This window comes from Prunus avium, chromosome 1 (genome assembly GCF_965620075.1).
Source record: "Prunus avium chromosome 1, drPruAviu1.hap1.1, whole genome shotgun sequence".
Lineage (NCBI taxonomy): Eukaryota > Viridiplantae > Streptophyta > Magnoliopsida > Rosales > Rosaceae > Prunus > Prunus avium.
Genome location: NC_142284.1, coordinates 13,666,148 through 13,683,021, shown reverse-complemented (window position 1 = coordinate 13,683,021; position 16,874 = coordinate 13,666,148). Strand labels below are relative to the sequence as shown.

At 34.7% G+C, this 16,874-nt stretch overlaps 1 protein-coding gene across 1 annotated transcript; it reads right to left on the bottom strand.

The window, feature by feature from the left end:
- Positions 1-951: 951 nt before the first annotated feature.
- LOC110746033 (uncharacterized) lies at positions 952-16,368 on the bottom strand. The gene is made up of 4 exons (XM_088246653.1): positions 15,043-16,368; positions 3,092-3,745; positions 1,946-2,951; positions 952-1,832 (listed from the first exon to the last, which is right to left on the bottom strand). Exons 1-4 carry the CDS (start codon positions 16,162-16,164, stop codon positions 952-954), a joined length of 3,663 nt encoding a protein of 1,220 aa, XP_088102779.1. The 5' UTR covers positions 16,165-16,368.
- Between the last annotated feature and the right edge of the window lie 506 nt (positions 16,369-16,874).

Here is a 16,874-nt window from a genome sequence, read left to right as displayed (position 1 = left end):
TTTGAGAAAGAAACGTACACATGACTCTGGCTCTCCTCGGTGCATCTTTTCATTTTGGGGAAATTTTCAGAGCTTCCACTGCTGGTAGATTCTTCAGATTCTCACATATACAAATAGATAGTTCACTGAAAGCTTCAAGGTTCCCTCATCACTCCAGTAAACCCTCCAGTTCATCAAATTTTTATAAACAACTACTAAGGACTGTTTACACTTCAAATGGATGCTAGCCCCAAATCTGCAAAATAGTGTCATCAAATTCTGAAGAGACATTACTGTGTGTAGGTTATCTAATAAATAACTCGGATTCTTCACACAATGGTTACAAAGTGACGAAAGAGAGGTGCCAAATGCATCCAGTGGTAAGATGGAAGCATATAACAAATGTTGCAGATTAATAGATGAAGCAAACAATTTACAAAAGGTTGCCAACCAAATTCTTATTGAAAAAAAAGTAATACTAACAAAGCTTGAGCAGAGGTTAATTCAATATTGGAAACAGAAGTACCTGGATGATTGTTATAATTCAATATTAAGACATTTCCCATGAATTTGGGTCACCTAATATCTAGGGAAAGGGAAATAGAAGTACCTGGATGGAAAAAGTTTTCACCTAATGTTTCTCAGCACTTGTTCTTCTGATTAGAGTAAAAGCCTTCTGAAAGTAGGCAAATTATACCAATTGATGAAATGATGATAGATGCCATGAGTAAGCAACATAGGAAGTATAAAGCTCTGCAAAAAAAATTAAGAAGAGGCTTACTTTGTGCTTCAATGTGAAAGTTGCAGCTACTCCCCGAAGGCACATTCATGAAAAACTTGAATAGTTGAGCGACTCCGAATCATCACTTGAAGTTTCCAATTCGTAAACTGTGGTAGTTAAACCCGGAAAAAGAAAAGTGAGAGAAGGGAATTGAACAAACAATTAATTAATGATTTGATTTGATCAGAGTATTAATTACCAAATACATCTCGGATGTGAGAAATCTTGTGCCATTCTGGGCCGCTCTCCTTGGCGCATCTTTCCGCTAGACGGGGACATCCACTAATCTCCAGTGTTTCTAATTTGGTGAGGCATTGCATAACTTCAACGGTAGGCAGATACATCAGATTCTTACAACCCCAGATATTCAGGCGGATAAGAGATGAAAGGTTACCCAACCACTCTGGAAGAGCCTCCATGCTGTCGAAAGAATCTATAATCATAATTTCTAAACAAGTAGTCAAGTGTTGAATTTCTTGAGGCAGAGACTTGAGCTTAGGCCACCCTGAGATCCCTAACACTTGGATTTGTGATGGAAGCTCAAAAGCAGGGAAAGAATCGAGCTCCTCCCAAAACTTACCGATTCCCATCCATTTCAAACTCGTCAGAGAGCGTAGCCCCGTTGGCAAATATTTTAATTTCCGACAATTATATATATATAAAGAGGAAAGAGACTGCAACCTGGACACATCGACATCTGCCAGCGAGATCAAATGGTGGCATTCACTGATTGTCAAGCTGTTAAGAGATGTGCAGGATTGTAGCGCCCTCGGAATAGACAACTCACGGAGGGATGTGAGGTTGTCTAAACTGGGAATAGCTTCTAGATTAGTGCAATACAGCTTCTCAAGAGAGACGGGGTTCTGTAGCGCATCAACCGGTAAATGCCTCAAATTTTGACAATTTTGAATATGCAATTCCTGAAGAGAGGTGCAATATTCCAACCCACTCGGCCAGCTTGATAATTTCTCACAATTCTTAATCTTCAATTTGCGGAGACGTGGCATGCTCTGGCTCTGGGTGGTAATTGGAATGAAGTCTAGACTAGGACAGTCAATTAGAGAGTCAACTCCTCAAGAGAGACGAGGGTCTGTAGCGCATCAACCGGTAAATGCCTCAAATTTTGACAATTTTTAATACGCAGTTCCTGAAGAGAGGTGCAATATTCCAACCCACTCGGCCAACTTGATAATTTCTCACAATTCTTAATCTTCAATTTGCGGAGACGTGGCATGCTCTGGCTCTGGGTGGTAATTGGAATGAAGTCTAGACTAGGACAGTCAATTAGAGTCAACTCCTCAAGAGAGACGAGGGTCTGTAGCGCATCAACCGGTAAATGCCTCAAATTTTGACAATTTTTAATACGCAGTTCCTGAAGAGAGGTGCAATATTCCAACCCACTCGGCCAACTTGATAATTTCTCACAATTCTTAATCTTCAATTTGCGGAGACGTGGCATGCTCTGGCTCTGGGTGGTAATTGGAATGAAGTCTAGACTAGGACAGTCAATTAGAGTCAACTCCTCAAGAGAGACGAGGGTCTGTAGCGCATCAACCGGTAAATGCCTCAAATTTTGACAATTTTTAATACGCAGTTCCTGAAGAGAGGTGCAATATTCCAACCCACTCGGCCAGCTTGATAATTTCTCACAATTCTCAATCTTCAATATGCGGAGACGTGGCATGCCCTGGCTCTGGGTGGTAATTGGAATGAACTCTAGACTAGGACAGGCAATTAGAGTCAACTCCTCAAGAAGACGGAGTGTGTGTAGCTCATCAGGAAAACGGCTAAGCTTTTTGCAATTGCCAATATACAGCACCCGAAGATTCTGGTTGTTTTCCACCATCCCTACTGGCAGACGAGTAAGCTCTGTGGCTTCACGAATGTCGAGGTGAGTGAGAGTGGTTAGTTGACTGCATATGTTTTCTATTGCCATGACCTGGTCAATATCATGTATCTCCAACTTTTGGAGACATGGAAAACGACTTGGAGCATTTCTCAATTCCCTGCAATTCTCAAGTGTCAACTCCTCAAGGCAGGGAAACACCGTTGCTGGCATAATCACATCCACTTCCTTCCATTCAATTAGAGCTGGGCAATCATCAAAAACTAACGTTTTCAATGATGGAAACAAAGCCGCACCACCGTAAACATGGTTATAACCATAAAACTCAACTCCCACACATTTAAGCTTATACATATGTTCAAATTTAACATGCCTAAGATTTGGCAAATGGCCGAGTGGAGGGACTTCTTCACATTCCCTGCAGTAGGATAACCGGATCTCTTTCAAATTGAGTAGACTCATCATCCATGATGCTAATTTAACACCCATGAAGCCTTCCATGTATCATACATTCTTAACGTCTGCAGATTATAAAGCTTGCCAATAGATTTTGGAAGTTCTTCGATTTCTGTTCTAGAAACATCCAAATACCTCAAGTGTTTCAACCTGCCAATTGAACTTGGCAACTCCTCAATTTCAGCCTTGTATAAATTCAACACTTGTAAAGAATTAAAACTCAACAAGATATTACTAAGGCCTTCACCATCTGAAAATAGGGAGCGCAATTTCCCAACAGATTTTGACACTAATTCTGCAAGATCATGCACAAGATCGTGCATCTTGCATGTGATAACAACTCCATCTTTATCCATTGTAACATCTTGGAAAAAGGAGTTTTGCAATAGAATATTAAAATAATCATTTCCTATATCTTCCATCTCTAGATCCCTTGAAGGGTGGAGCAATCCTTCAGCCATCCAGAGTTGGACCAAGTTCTCCCTTTCAATTTCAAAATCTTTCTCAAATATTGAGCAATAGGCAAAACAATGTTTTAAAGATGGTGATTTCAAATTATCAAAACTCAACTTCAAAACTGACATGATTCTCTTATCACCTTCTGGTAATTTCCATATTTCACTTTTTTGAATTGACCGCCATTCATCTATACTGTTTTTAGAACGCAGCATGCCTCCCAAAACCTGTTGGTATACTTGAGTTAGGATATGTGTACATCTAATTTTACTAATGATCAAAGTAAACAATTAGGTAGTTTAATCAAAATTTGACTATAATTGTAGGGAGCATTTCATTTACACCCCTTTGAGGTTTGGCATAATGGCAGTGAGAACCCACATGTTTGATTTATTATAGTCACACCCCCTATATTACTTGTTTTAACAAACACCTAAAACTCTTGGAATTTTGTCTGATAAAAGGAGACTTGATTGGATTTGTAGCTTGGGTTGTATGTTTTGGGCAAAAAGTTTCAAAATTAAGGTACTCAATAAATATAACAGCTTACTCAAAATTAAGGTACTCATAAAAATCGTTTTTGTTCGTCTGGATTCGTTGAGGAAATTTAAGGTTGGTTTGGGCAAAATCGCTCAATCAGGCTGTTGATGTGGAGAGATTATAGAGTAGTACGGTACTACCACGTCAGCATATGATACTCCCTTTCAAAATTTGTCATGTGTCCCATTTAAAAGAAAATTAAAAATACTTATACAGCTGGACTTTGACCTCCAATTTTACACTTTAAAATAACATTAGAAATAAAATAAAATAAAAGAATACTCCAGCCAATCTCGGCGGTAACTGTTGTGCCTCAAAAGAGGTGTTTTAAAATTTATAAACTCGCAAGCGCACGAATCGAATATAGCATAAGCGTGTAAGAGCGAGATCGTACCCAAGGGATTGCATGTAAAGATAGAAAACCAATTTCACCCAAGTTAATTTCATTGCCAACCTAGTTGATTCATATGGTGATTTGTTTGTTCAAAAAGAAAATAAAATAAGATAAAGCATAAAACAAATATAGAAATGACAATAAACTGAAATTAAGATTTACATTTATGAGAAAAATAACTAAGGTATTAGGTTTCCACTTTTAACATAAACATGCAACTCTTAATAATTTGATCCACAAAATATTTTCCATTGTAGTTGTTCAAAATAATTAAAGCTCTTTTTAATTTCCTTTAGAAGTATTCTAAGCATAACTTGTACCATTGGCAACAAACTATCAAAAAATAATCTTCATCAAAATTCTATTAATCTTTAGTAATTCTCTTCTCTTTTAAAAGCATGAAAGTTTTTACTACACTATGGGAAAAACATGATTGAACCCATGAAATAGATTATCAAACTTTCATCAATTAATTAAAAAGAAAACTACAAATTCCATTTGAACAAATACTACAAATTCACATTAAAGCTTAAGTTTGGATCAAACTAATAAAAATTACACACTTATATTAAAAGCTAGCCTACGGAACCATGAGGTATTAGAATCCACACCATCATTCCATAAGATTCTAATTATTTATCTTTCAATTCCCATGGAGTAGCAATCTAGAAATCAATCTAATGCTTTCTCAAGATTTATCATTTAAGCTTGTAATTTAGATCATAAGTAAATTTTCCTTCCCTTCATAAGTACAAATTCTAAGCATAATATGTAAACAAAATTATTTAACTACAAAGGATCAAAGTTTCCTAAGCGTCCTATGTGAAAAAGTTCATTTGAATAACAAAATATCAAAGAAATTTGTAAATTAGAAATATAAACCAAGGATGAATTAATAGATTAATCCAAACTCTTAACTACCACAAATACATGTTATATCTCACAATACATGATAGAAGTGGTGAAAAGAATTTTAATCTATTAATCATGTGAAGTGAAAATTATAATCATTGAACACCACAATAATTGAGAATTGAAAATAAAAACTAGAACTTTATTTAATAATGGTGTTTCATCCAACCTTAGTTAGGTAATTTAAATAGACATAAATAATATTTAAAACAAAACAAAGAAACTAAAATACATAAATTAAATGAGAACTAGGAAAGGAAGAACAAGTTTAAAAGAGTTATTAGCTCTTGGTTCTTTCCTTTCCATCATTGTTCTCTTTCTTCCCCACTCTTTCTCTCTATCTCTTGCCGTGTGTTTCTTCCTCTATATCTCTATATCTTTTGATCTTTGCTCAAAACTTGTATTTATAGCCAAAGAAAGGGAGTCTTGAATTATATAATAATCAAGTAGCTTACTTTTCCAAATATCTTTCTCATCTTTAGCCTACTTCCTTTACTTTGGTTTCACAAAGATCTTTGAGTCTTCTTATCAATTGCTCCACTTGCTCCACTTGCTCCATCTCATCTCTCGTATCTTATAAAAAAACTGCAGCAACTTAGTTCAAATTGTAGCTAGATAACAACTCAAGCATCATCATTCTTCTTTGCATTCATTGGTTGCAAGTAGTCAATTTGAACTTCTCCTTCATTGTTTATTCTTTCTTTCTTTATTTTTTCAATGATGGAAGCTTGCATGCATGTCCTAGAGCATAGATGAAATTGATTGCTTCTTCTTTTCATTTGGCATTGGTGGAAAACACTTAATATCTACAAATAACCACTCATTAAATATAAAACAAGATTGGAAAGAAAACAATATAAATACTCTAATAGATTTACATAATACAAAAGAAAATACTAACAAATATAAATTTAAGGATAAAACTTGTATTAATTTTGTGCTCATCAAATACCCCCAAACCTATATTTTGCTAGTCCTCGAGCAAAAGAAAATAAAAACTAAGTAGAAAAGAGAACTAAGCCACTTTCGCAGGGATCTCGATTGCATTTAGCATATGCAACAAGCCTTTAAACCCCTAGGTTACCCTAGTGGACGAGTATAGTCTCGTGAGGGCTTTCAGTGATGATACCCACAAACATCGAAATGAGAGTTTAAAAATTTATGCTACAACAAAATTTGAAAACAAATGCTTAACCATCATCAAAAGCTATCTGGATTGAAAATTCATGAACAATTTTTAAAAGAGCAAACATGCTTCAAATTAATCCCCACATAAAGTCTCGATCACTTATAATTATTTAGTAAATTTTTCATTTGTTTCCTTTGGTGTTTAAGTGAACCAACACATTTTAGAGACAAAAGTCAATTTCAATCACAGTAACCTCATTATTTCAATCATTATCAAAATTCAGTGCAAATAACTAACCAAGGCATATATATACAATTTTTTTTTTTAAATTTTTAATTTTAATAAATTGACTGTGCAATGTTTAGTTCCATTAAGCTTTCTAATTAACCCATGTAGCGAGATTTAGGCCAACGACTCTCAAACCAAAGGTTTTAAGGCATTAGGTGTAGAAACACCCCTAAGGGCTTATTAACTCGAGTTAAAAAGGATACAGAACTAAACTAGTCACAAAATGTATTTACCTCAAAACTTTACCGTTTGACGCGAACACTCGCTGCTGTTTAGGCAAGAGGCCCGGTTACTAAGTAAAACTCTGGATAAATTAACATCATTATTATTATTTTATTTATTTACTTATTTGTGTTTTTTTTTTTTTGCGCCAAGATCAATCAAGAGCAATGTCTTCTAACTCTACTTAAAACAACAAAGTTAACTATAATTGATCTTTTCTTTCATTCTCACAAAAGTGTTGATGTGCATGTGAGAGTTCAAAGTATAACTCATGAATTATCCACTAAATAGAAATAAGTGAAAAAAAACTAAAATTATGGGTTTAAAATTTAATCATATGTTTCCAATCGTAAAAATCATTCATGAGTGTTAAATCTGATTTGATGATAGTAAGCATAAAAATCTAGAGATAACACCATTTTTTTTTTTTAATTTTTGGGAATAAAATAATAATAAAAACAAAACTACCCTAAAAATTTAAAAACAAAACTTCTAAACCTTACCCCCAAACCTAAATCAAACATTGTCCCCAATGTTGAAGAATGTAGGTATCAACAAAGTTATAACAAGAAATGAAATGGAGTAAAGTAATTTAAATAATAATAAAAAAGAATTAAAACTATAATTTAATTGCAAAAACAAAAAATAAAAATAAAAATAACCAAATAAAACAGTAAACCCTAAAAACAGTCCTACGCAAACCGAAACCCAAAAGACGAAGAAGTCCAGCCCATTGGAACCTCCAAATCAATTGAGAACCCGATCCAAACGAAAGCCCAAATTTTTGTTTTTGTTTTTGTTTTTTTTCGGAAAGAAAATAAATTAAGTTATAAAAGAAAAAGAAAAAGAAAAATAAACACATTTCCAAAATTTTAAAAATATATATATATATATAGAAAAACAAAAACAAAAACTGGAAAGGGAAGGTCACGGATAAAAGAAGGAAGGGATGTGTCGGCGTGCAGAGACAGCGTTCAATAATTAAGCAGAAAACACGGAAAGTGAAAGTGAAAGTAAAAGTGAAAGTGAAAGTAAAAAACATGAAGGTAAAAGAAAAAAAATTGTCTCCCCTCTAAAAACACGCGGCTGCAAAACGTTAGGGAATCCGAGAGAAACAAACGCAGAAGCCGAAGTCTATTTAACCCGTCTCTGTGGAGTTGAGCTTGCGTCTGTGTTTCATCCTGAAAACTCAGAGTAAAACATCAATAAGCAAGAAACACAAATCACAATGGCAACCTCACCCACTTCCCTCGATGATTTGAATCTAGAGTTGGCCCTTGCGCCATCAGTGGCTCAAGTAAGTGCTCCTCCTCAATCCGTCTTCCCAAACTCCACATATCATCATGGCTCGGCCTCAAACTTTGCTGAGGCAATGCCGAGAAGAGTAGTGCTGCCAGGAGGGATGACTGTTAGGAGACTCACACCGGCAGATCATCTGTACATGACACAGAGGTCAGACAAGGCCGCGGTGGAGGAGTCTCATGATTTAACTGTTCTCCACGCAACCTCCTCCACAAATCTGGGCATAAGATTACTGGCGAGGACGCGAGAGTGCGCAGTTCTGACCGAGGAAGTAGCCTCTTTGAAGGCTCAGGTGGCGGATTTGCAAAAGCGGCTCTACTGTGCCAACCAGCAAGTAGAAGCACTGTGGAAGAGAAACAATGATCATGCAGAGCTTTTGCAGATTCTACAAATAAGAGAAAATAGAGGCAATTAGTATGATGCCTCAGGTGGCTCAATATTTGGGAAGAAACATGTGATTTTTAAATATATGTATGCATTTTCACGTCTATGTATGTAATCACATGTTTATGAAATGAATAAGTATTCGAGCCAAATTTCCGTGTGTGCAATCAAGAAGCAATCTACTTCCCAAACTTAACAACAAATTAAATACATAAACAAGTAAAAGAAAGAAAGAAAGAATTACAGTAATAAAAGCAAAGAGAAACAAGAAATTCAGAATTTCCTTAGTTGGAGATCGGGTTCCGATCTGTTTATTTATTTATTTTATTTTTATTTTTTTTACAGTACTTAAATAGAAAGATAATACCTGGAAAATATGCGTGTCAATCCCTTTGGTATTTATCCCGTACAGAATGAAAGACAAAAATAATAAATAAATAAAATCCAAGCAAAAAGAAATAAAGACAAAAATAAAATAAACAAAAAGAAAACTAAAATCTATACGAACACAAAATAAACAGTCATAAAAAAATACAAAAATAACCACACAAAGAAATAAGCAAAAATTATATTGTTTTTTTTTTTTTTTTTTTAAATTATAATTTTTATTTTTTTATTTTTAACACTTTGTAAAAAAATAACTTATTTTAAAAACACAAATATACAAGCAACTCACGGATGACCAGTTAAGGGCCTCAGAAAAAACAGCCAGGGGATCCGGGAAGGTTGGAGGGGTCACAATGGTCCCGCTTAAAACCCAAACTTCTTAAACACCGAAGGTGTCGCCTAAAGAACTCCTAGACACTGTATTAACGAAGACGCTCACTGGAGTTACCAACAGTTATGAGTTTTTTTTTTTTTTTAATATTTATTTATTTTTTATAACAATAATAAAAAACAAGAAAAGAGAAAGGATTGGAATTATCCCCCTTGAAGCAATTAGGTCGAGCATGGATGCATTTGGAGGTCGCGACTTCTCCTACTACTCCACACTTCTCCTCCTTATGATTAGAGTTGTCTTCTTTTCCTCTTTTTTTTTTTTTTTTTATTGATACATGTACAAACAAGCACACAAATCAGTTCAAGCAATAAGCACACAAATTGACATAAAGAAAAAGAAATGAACTTTCTTAAAATAAAATAAAATATAAAACTTCTTCCAAGTCCAAAGCTGCACCAAAAGAAGCTTTGATGATATAACTGAAACAAAGAAATGAAAAATTAATACACAATGATATTACAATATAAACAAAAGAATCAACAAAATCTGATTTTTTTTTAATTTCGATTTTTTTAATTTTTTTTATATTACAAAACTAAATTATAACTAGTGGAAGAATTTAATTAACCAAAATTTGATTAGTTTTCCGTTGCAATCCCCGGCAACGGCGCCAAAAACTTGTTGTGCCTCAAAAGAGGTGTTTTAAAATTTATAAACTCGCAAGCGCACGAATCGAATATAGCATAAGCGTGTAAGAGCGAGATCGTACCCAAGGGATTCCATGTAAAGATAGAAAACCAATTTCACCCAAGTTAATTTCATTGCCAACCTAGTTGATTCATATGGTGATTTGTTTGTTCAAAAAGAAAATAAAATAAGATAAAGCATAAAACAAATATAGAAATGACAATAAACTGAAATTAAGATTTACATTTATGAGAAAAATAACTAAGGTATTAGGTTTCCACTTTTAACATAAACATGCAACTCTTAATAATTTGATCCACAAAATATTTTCCATTGTAGTTGTTCAAAATAATTAAAGCTCTTTTTAATTTCCTTTAGAAGTATTCTAAGCATAACTTGTACCATTGGCAACAAACTATCAAAAAATAATCTTCATCAAAATTCTATTAATCTTTAGTAATTCTCTTCTCTTTTAAAAGCATGAAAGTTTTTACTACACTATGGGAAAAACATGATTGAACCCATGAAATAGATTATCAAACTTTCATCAATTAATTAAAAAGAAAACTACAAATTCCATTTGAACAAATACTACAAATTCACATTAAAGCTTAAGTTTGGATCAAACTAATAAAAATTACACACTTATATTAAAAGCTAGCCTACGGAACCATGAGGTATTAGAATCCACACCATCATTCCATAAGATTCTAATTATTTATCTTTCAATTCCCATGGAGTAGCAATCTAGAAATCAATCTAATGCTTTCTCAAGATTTATCATTTAAGCTTGTAATTTAGATCATAAGTAAATTTTCCTTCCCTTCATAAGTACAAATTCTAAGCATAATATGTAAACAAAATTATTTAACTACAAAGGATCAAAGTTTCCTAAGCGTCCTATGTGAAAAAGTTCATTTGAATAACAAAATATCAAAGAAATTTGTAAATTAGAAATATAAACCAAGGATGAATTAATAGATTAATCCAAACTCTTAACTACCACAAATACATGTTATATCTCACAATACATGATAGAAGTGGTGAAAAGAATTTTAATCTATTAATCATGTGAAGTGAAAATTATAATCATTGAACACCACAATAATTGAGAATTGAAAATAAAAACTAGAACTTTATTTAATAATGGTGTTTCATCCAACCTTAGTTAGGTAATTTAAATAGACATAAATAATATTTAAAACAAAACAAAGAAACTAAAATACATAAATTAAATGAGAACTAGGAAAGGAAGAACAAGTTTAAAAGAGTTATTAGCTCTTGGTTCTTTCCTTTCCATCATTGTTCTCTTTCTTCCCCACTCTTTCTCTCTATCTCTTGCCGTGTGTTTCTTCCTCTATATCTCTATATCTTTTGATCTTTGCTCAAAACTTGTATTTATAGCCAAAGAAAGGGAGTCTTGAATTATATAATAATCAAGTAGCTTACTTTTCCAAATATCTTTCTCATCTTTAGCCTACTTCCTTTACTTTGGTTTCACAAAGATCTTTGAGTCTTCTTATCAATTGCTCCACTTGCTCCACTTGCTCCATCTCATCTCTCGTATCTTATAAAAAAACTGCAGCAACTTAGTTCAAATTGTAGCTAGATAACAACTCAAGCATCATCATTCTTCTTTGCATTCATTGGTTGCAAGTAGTCAATTTGAACTTCTCCTTCATTGTTTATTCATTCTTTCTTTATTTTTTCAATGATGGAAGCTTGCATGCATGTCCTAGAGCATAGATGAAATTGATTGCTTCTTCTTTTCATTTGGCATTGGTGGAAAACACTTAATATCTACAAATAACCACTCATTAAATATAAAACAAGATTGGAAAGAAAACAATATAAATACTCTAATAGATTTACATAATACAAAAGAAAATACTAACAAATATAAATTTAAGGATAAAACTTGTATTAATTTTGTGCTCATCAGTAACCCTACCCTGCCTCCTCCGCCGTCTCTTTCCCTTATCTCTACCAATTGAAGTCTTCTTCTTTTTGTTTTTTTTTTCTCAACAGTATCATTGAATCCATCTTCCTTTAATACAGTCCACCCTCCATCTCTCTCTCCTTCTCCCTCATCAGCAACCACTTTATTTTATAGTTAGTTTTAAATTCAAAAGAACTTCTTAGGGTTTTTACTTCAATTTGCTTTTCTGTAGAGTTTTTTCCTCATGGTAATCCTTAGAGTGTGATCATAAGAATACAAAGTAATAAGAAATTGGAACATAAGGTTTTGAGGCGAGGAAGACGACTCCATGGAGAAACTGAAGGATTGGGAGAAGTTGAAAGAAGTTGAGAAACGATACACATACGAAGAGTTGGGTGCCTTGGTGGGGATCTTGGACTTGTAAAGAGCTCGGCCGATGGATAAATTTCTTTTGTTTGTAGAGAGAGAATTGCAGGTAGTAAAAGCAAGAGGAGAGGTTTGAGATGTGGGTTTGTTTCCTTCATTGTAGAGAAGCAGAGTAAGCTGAAAAGGATAAAAGGAGGAATAAATGGAGATTAGGGGCGGAGGAGGACTCCCTCCCAGTTGAAGGATTTTTTATTTTTTATTTTCTTATTTTCTAATTTTATTCCAAAGGGTAAAATTGGAAGTCAAACTCCAGTTGTATAAATAGTTTTAATTTTCTTTTAAATATGACACATGACAAATTTTGAATGGGAGCATCATATGCTGACGTGATAGTACCGTACTATTCTATAATTTCTCGTTGATGAGGGTGGGCTTGCCTAGATGCCCATGAAAGAGAGAGGTGTTGGTGGCTCTCGCTGCTGGGTTGGTGGCTTTGGGATGACTTGGCTTTAATTTATTTTTTCTTTAGTTTTAATCTTATATTTAGGTTTTTACGATTCAAATGACAGTCTTAGCCTTTTACTTTTAGTGTGAGTTAACATCTATTAAAAAATTAGGGGTGTAAGTGGAATAAATCAAATCTGGCCACAATAAAAGAGTGTGGCTCAATTAAGCCACTGTTAGTTGGTTTTGGTCTAGCCACAATAAAAGAGTTTGGTGGGTTTTGAGACAAGCAAAGTTTTCTTTGAGGCTGACTTGCTTTGTTTTTTTGTTTTTTTCTTTTCTTGTGCATGTGCTTTCTTTCTTTTTAAAATTTTTAATTGCTTTTGCTCGTTATTGATTTTATGTGATTTGAAGGGAATGAAAGTGTTGGCAAGTGGTAGGCCTGCCGGTATCATAGAAAGAGAGCCAGAGGGAGGTCTCGGGGGACTTACAAATAGTTAGATTTTTAAAATGTTAAATATTTTTAGGAGAATGCTAACCTCTATAGACCCTTTGCTTCCATTATAACATTTTTTAATTATAAACAAAAATAAAATTAGAAATTAGTGCTATGGTGGTGAGATTTGAGAAATAAAATAAAAAATTGTTCAATTACAAACAACAGAGAAAGCGAAGGAGGTCAGGTGGGGGAAATATGTGGACGGTGGGAGGCTATTGGGTAGGGATGAGGGAGATGTTGTTTGGTGGTAATGAGGGGGAGAGGAAGTGGGTTTCTTTCATATGCTTGTTTGGGTACTGGTCATGGGTCATTGCTGGGTATTAGTGTTTGTTTTGGGGAGAAGTGGGGAGGTAGAAGAAGGGTTGTGGGGCGCTGCAAAGGATAGAGAGAGGATTGAGAGTGAGATGGAGAGAGAAAATAGTTTTTTAATTGAAGAAATTAGGGAAGTCAATATATTTAAATTAAATATTTCATTTAATAAGGGTAAATTTAGAAAACAAAAACTAGCTTAGTTGTTTTGTGCAAACCATTATGTCTGTTAGTTATTGCACTTAAGCATGGCTTAATTGAGCCATACTCAACAAAGCTTATCTTACATGCTATCAAACTTCTCTGTTCTTTGACTTTGGGAACTTCTTGAGTGTGGCTCAATTAAGCGATATGGCTGTTAGTTTTTTTTGGTTTAGCGACATGGTGAGCGTTGGAAAAAGATTGGTAGAGTCTTGGTTCCCATTGGCATGGTGAGGCACAGCTTTTTCTTTCTTTTTCTTTCTTTTTTTTAATTGCTTTTGCTCTTTATTGATTTTATGTGATTTAAAGGGAATGAAAGTATCATAGAAAGAGATCCAAAAAGCTCAGTTCTTTTTCTTCTTTGTTTTGCATGTACGGGCGAATGTATGAAGCTTCAGCTCATGGAAGTAGGTATTGCACTGAATTATGTTTCCTTGGCCTTTGACATTTCTTTATTTCGGGTGTTGTCAAAGTTTAAAAAAGTGATGATAAAAAAGAAGAACTTCATATCTGTTTTTGAATGGTTTTGGATTGTGTTGCTTTTTCTATTTTCGTTTTAACAGTTTTAATTTTTAAATATTCTACTTACACGTGCAAATAAAATTCTTTTGATTTTTCTTGTATGGAGCTTTACATACATATGATCTATTTTCTACCTACACGTGTAAATAAAATCCTTGTGTTGTGTGATTGGTCTGCTTTTCCCTTATTAATTTCTTTTGGTTTGTTTGGGTTTAATTTTTTTAAGAAGGTGGGCTGGATTTGTTTTGACTGTTTTGGATTTTTAATGAAACTTAGGATAGGCTTCAAAGTGGGTTTTTGTTTCGAAAAAGTGGTGGCAAAGTGGTAATTTAGTTTGGGTTTTTATAATGAAACTTGGGCTGGGCTTCAGTTGGTGTCAATGTTTTTTGCGTGATGATTTGTTTTTGTAAATGAACTTTGGATTTTTAATCGAATTTCTATATGGGTTGGTTTTGTACCATCTCAGGCCCCGCTATTGGGCTTGAAAGTTAGGCTCCCTACAAGTATTAAGGGGCAAAGTGAAAATGTAAAAGGTTTTTGTCAAACTAATATTTACCAAACTAAACGGAGAAGACGAATTACATGCAAAAATCAATTATAATGCTGTGGGGAAAGTAGTTCTTAGTTTAAAAATCAATTATTATGAGATTCAAAATAGTACATACCTTTGCCACTAGTGGAACACCTGCACACTTTTTTGCAATTTGCTTTCCAATTATCTCCAGATCTGCACGAGCATTATCATCATGAAATGCTCTATTCTTCAATATGGACCAACATTCATCTTCTTGTAGCAAACCCAAAGTACGCCTCAGATTAGGATTTGTTTCCGTAATTGATGCAACGTTTGCACTGCGGGTGGTGACAATCACAGTGCTTTCCCGAGAACCAAGTTTTGACAAACAATTCATCAAATTGATCCATATTATACGATCTTCATTCCAAACGTCATCGAGTACAAGAATATATCTCTTTCTAGCCAAGGCTTCCTGAAGGTTTTTAAGCAATGCCTCTTGACTTTCTATCCTGGCAATTGTGGGGTTGAGTACTTCTAAGATCCTTCTTAAAATCGAATTGACGTCAAAAGGGTCAGATACACACACCCATATTCTTTTGTCAAATGATTTATCAATATCCGGCTCGTTGAATACTTTTTTAGCCAAGGTTGTCTTTCCGAGGCCCGGCATTCCTACAATGGGCATAACGGAAAGATTTTCCTGATTGTTGGAGTTGATCAAGGTCTTAACTATATCGGACAACAGCTCCTCCCTTCCAAAAAACTTCTCATCCGTATCAAAGCTTGAGACAGTTTCTCTGTTCACCATAGCTTGTGGGGTTGCATCCTTTTGTTTTGCAACCAGTCCAATCAAAGTTGCCCTACTCTCGAGTTCCGCCAAAAGTTGGTTGATGTTCTTAATTTTCCGTGCCATTTTAAGGCGAAAAGCAATGGGATTGGAGATTGAAAAGAAGTTGAGTACCTTTTTCTTCATGTGGTTTTGCAGCTCCAGTTTACGTCGAAGAACTTCATACTGGAATTCATCCAGCACATCATCAGCATCTTGTGCTATGTCTTTAAGTTTCTTCACCCAATCTTTGAAGGCGTGGTCCCGATCTGTTGGTTGCTCAGCAGCATCACGTAAGATGTTTTGCATGAGGGATAATGAATCCCCGAGCCTGGCCAGTTCTCCTTTGAATCCCCAAGCAAGACTAAATTGTTCAGTGGCAACTGCAGCTACTTTGGTCAGTATTCCCTCGGCAGCAAAAGTAAGCAGAAACTCAGCGGCCATATTTCCCCTTTGGTATGTACGCTCAAGACAAGTAAAGAGCAGAATGCTTATTTAATTAACGAAACTGAAAGACGCGTGTAGTTTGTTGTCTCTGCTATGAACGAATTTGTAGAGGCAGGAGGAATTTAGGTTTACCTAAAGAACACTCTACTTAACTTATTTAGAAGGTTAAGAACTTCAGCTTTCAACTTTTACAAGACAGAGATCAGCACCAAGCTGTGAAGCAAAGGATAGCCGCAATCCCACAGATGCTTCAGGTTTTACACGAGAAAATCAGATTCCTCAATCAAACGAATAAGAGAATACGTAGTGGCCTTTTCTTTTTTCAAAACTAGGGTGACAGTTGGAAGATTTCGGAAAATTAGAATACTGAGGAAATGTAACGAACAAGAAAGGCTTATTGAGAGTCTTAGAGTTTCAGAAATCAACAGCCACAATCTTGCTCCCCAAGCACATCACCATCGTTATGTTTTGCACATGACCCTCTAAGGTCCTGTTTATAACTTGAGATACAATTAGACCAAAGTAAGAAACTAAACCCCAAAGAAATAGACAAAACACTACTCGATGTAATAGGAAATCCGATGACTCGATTAGCGACCCGATGCAACTTTCTCCTGAACTCTCTGTGTACATGAATTTTCTCTTCCGTAATAGCGACCCCCAAATTTTTTATGTACTGAGATGCGGGACCTATTTTGTTCACTCTT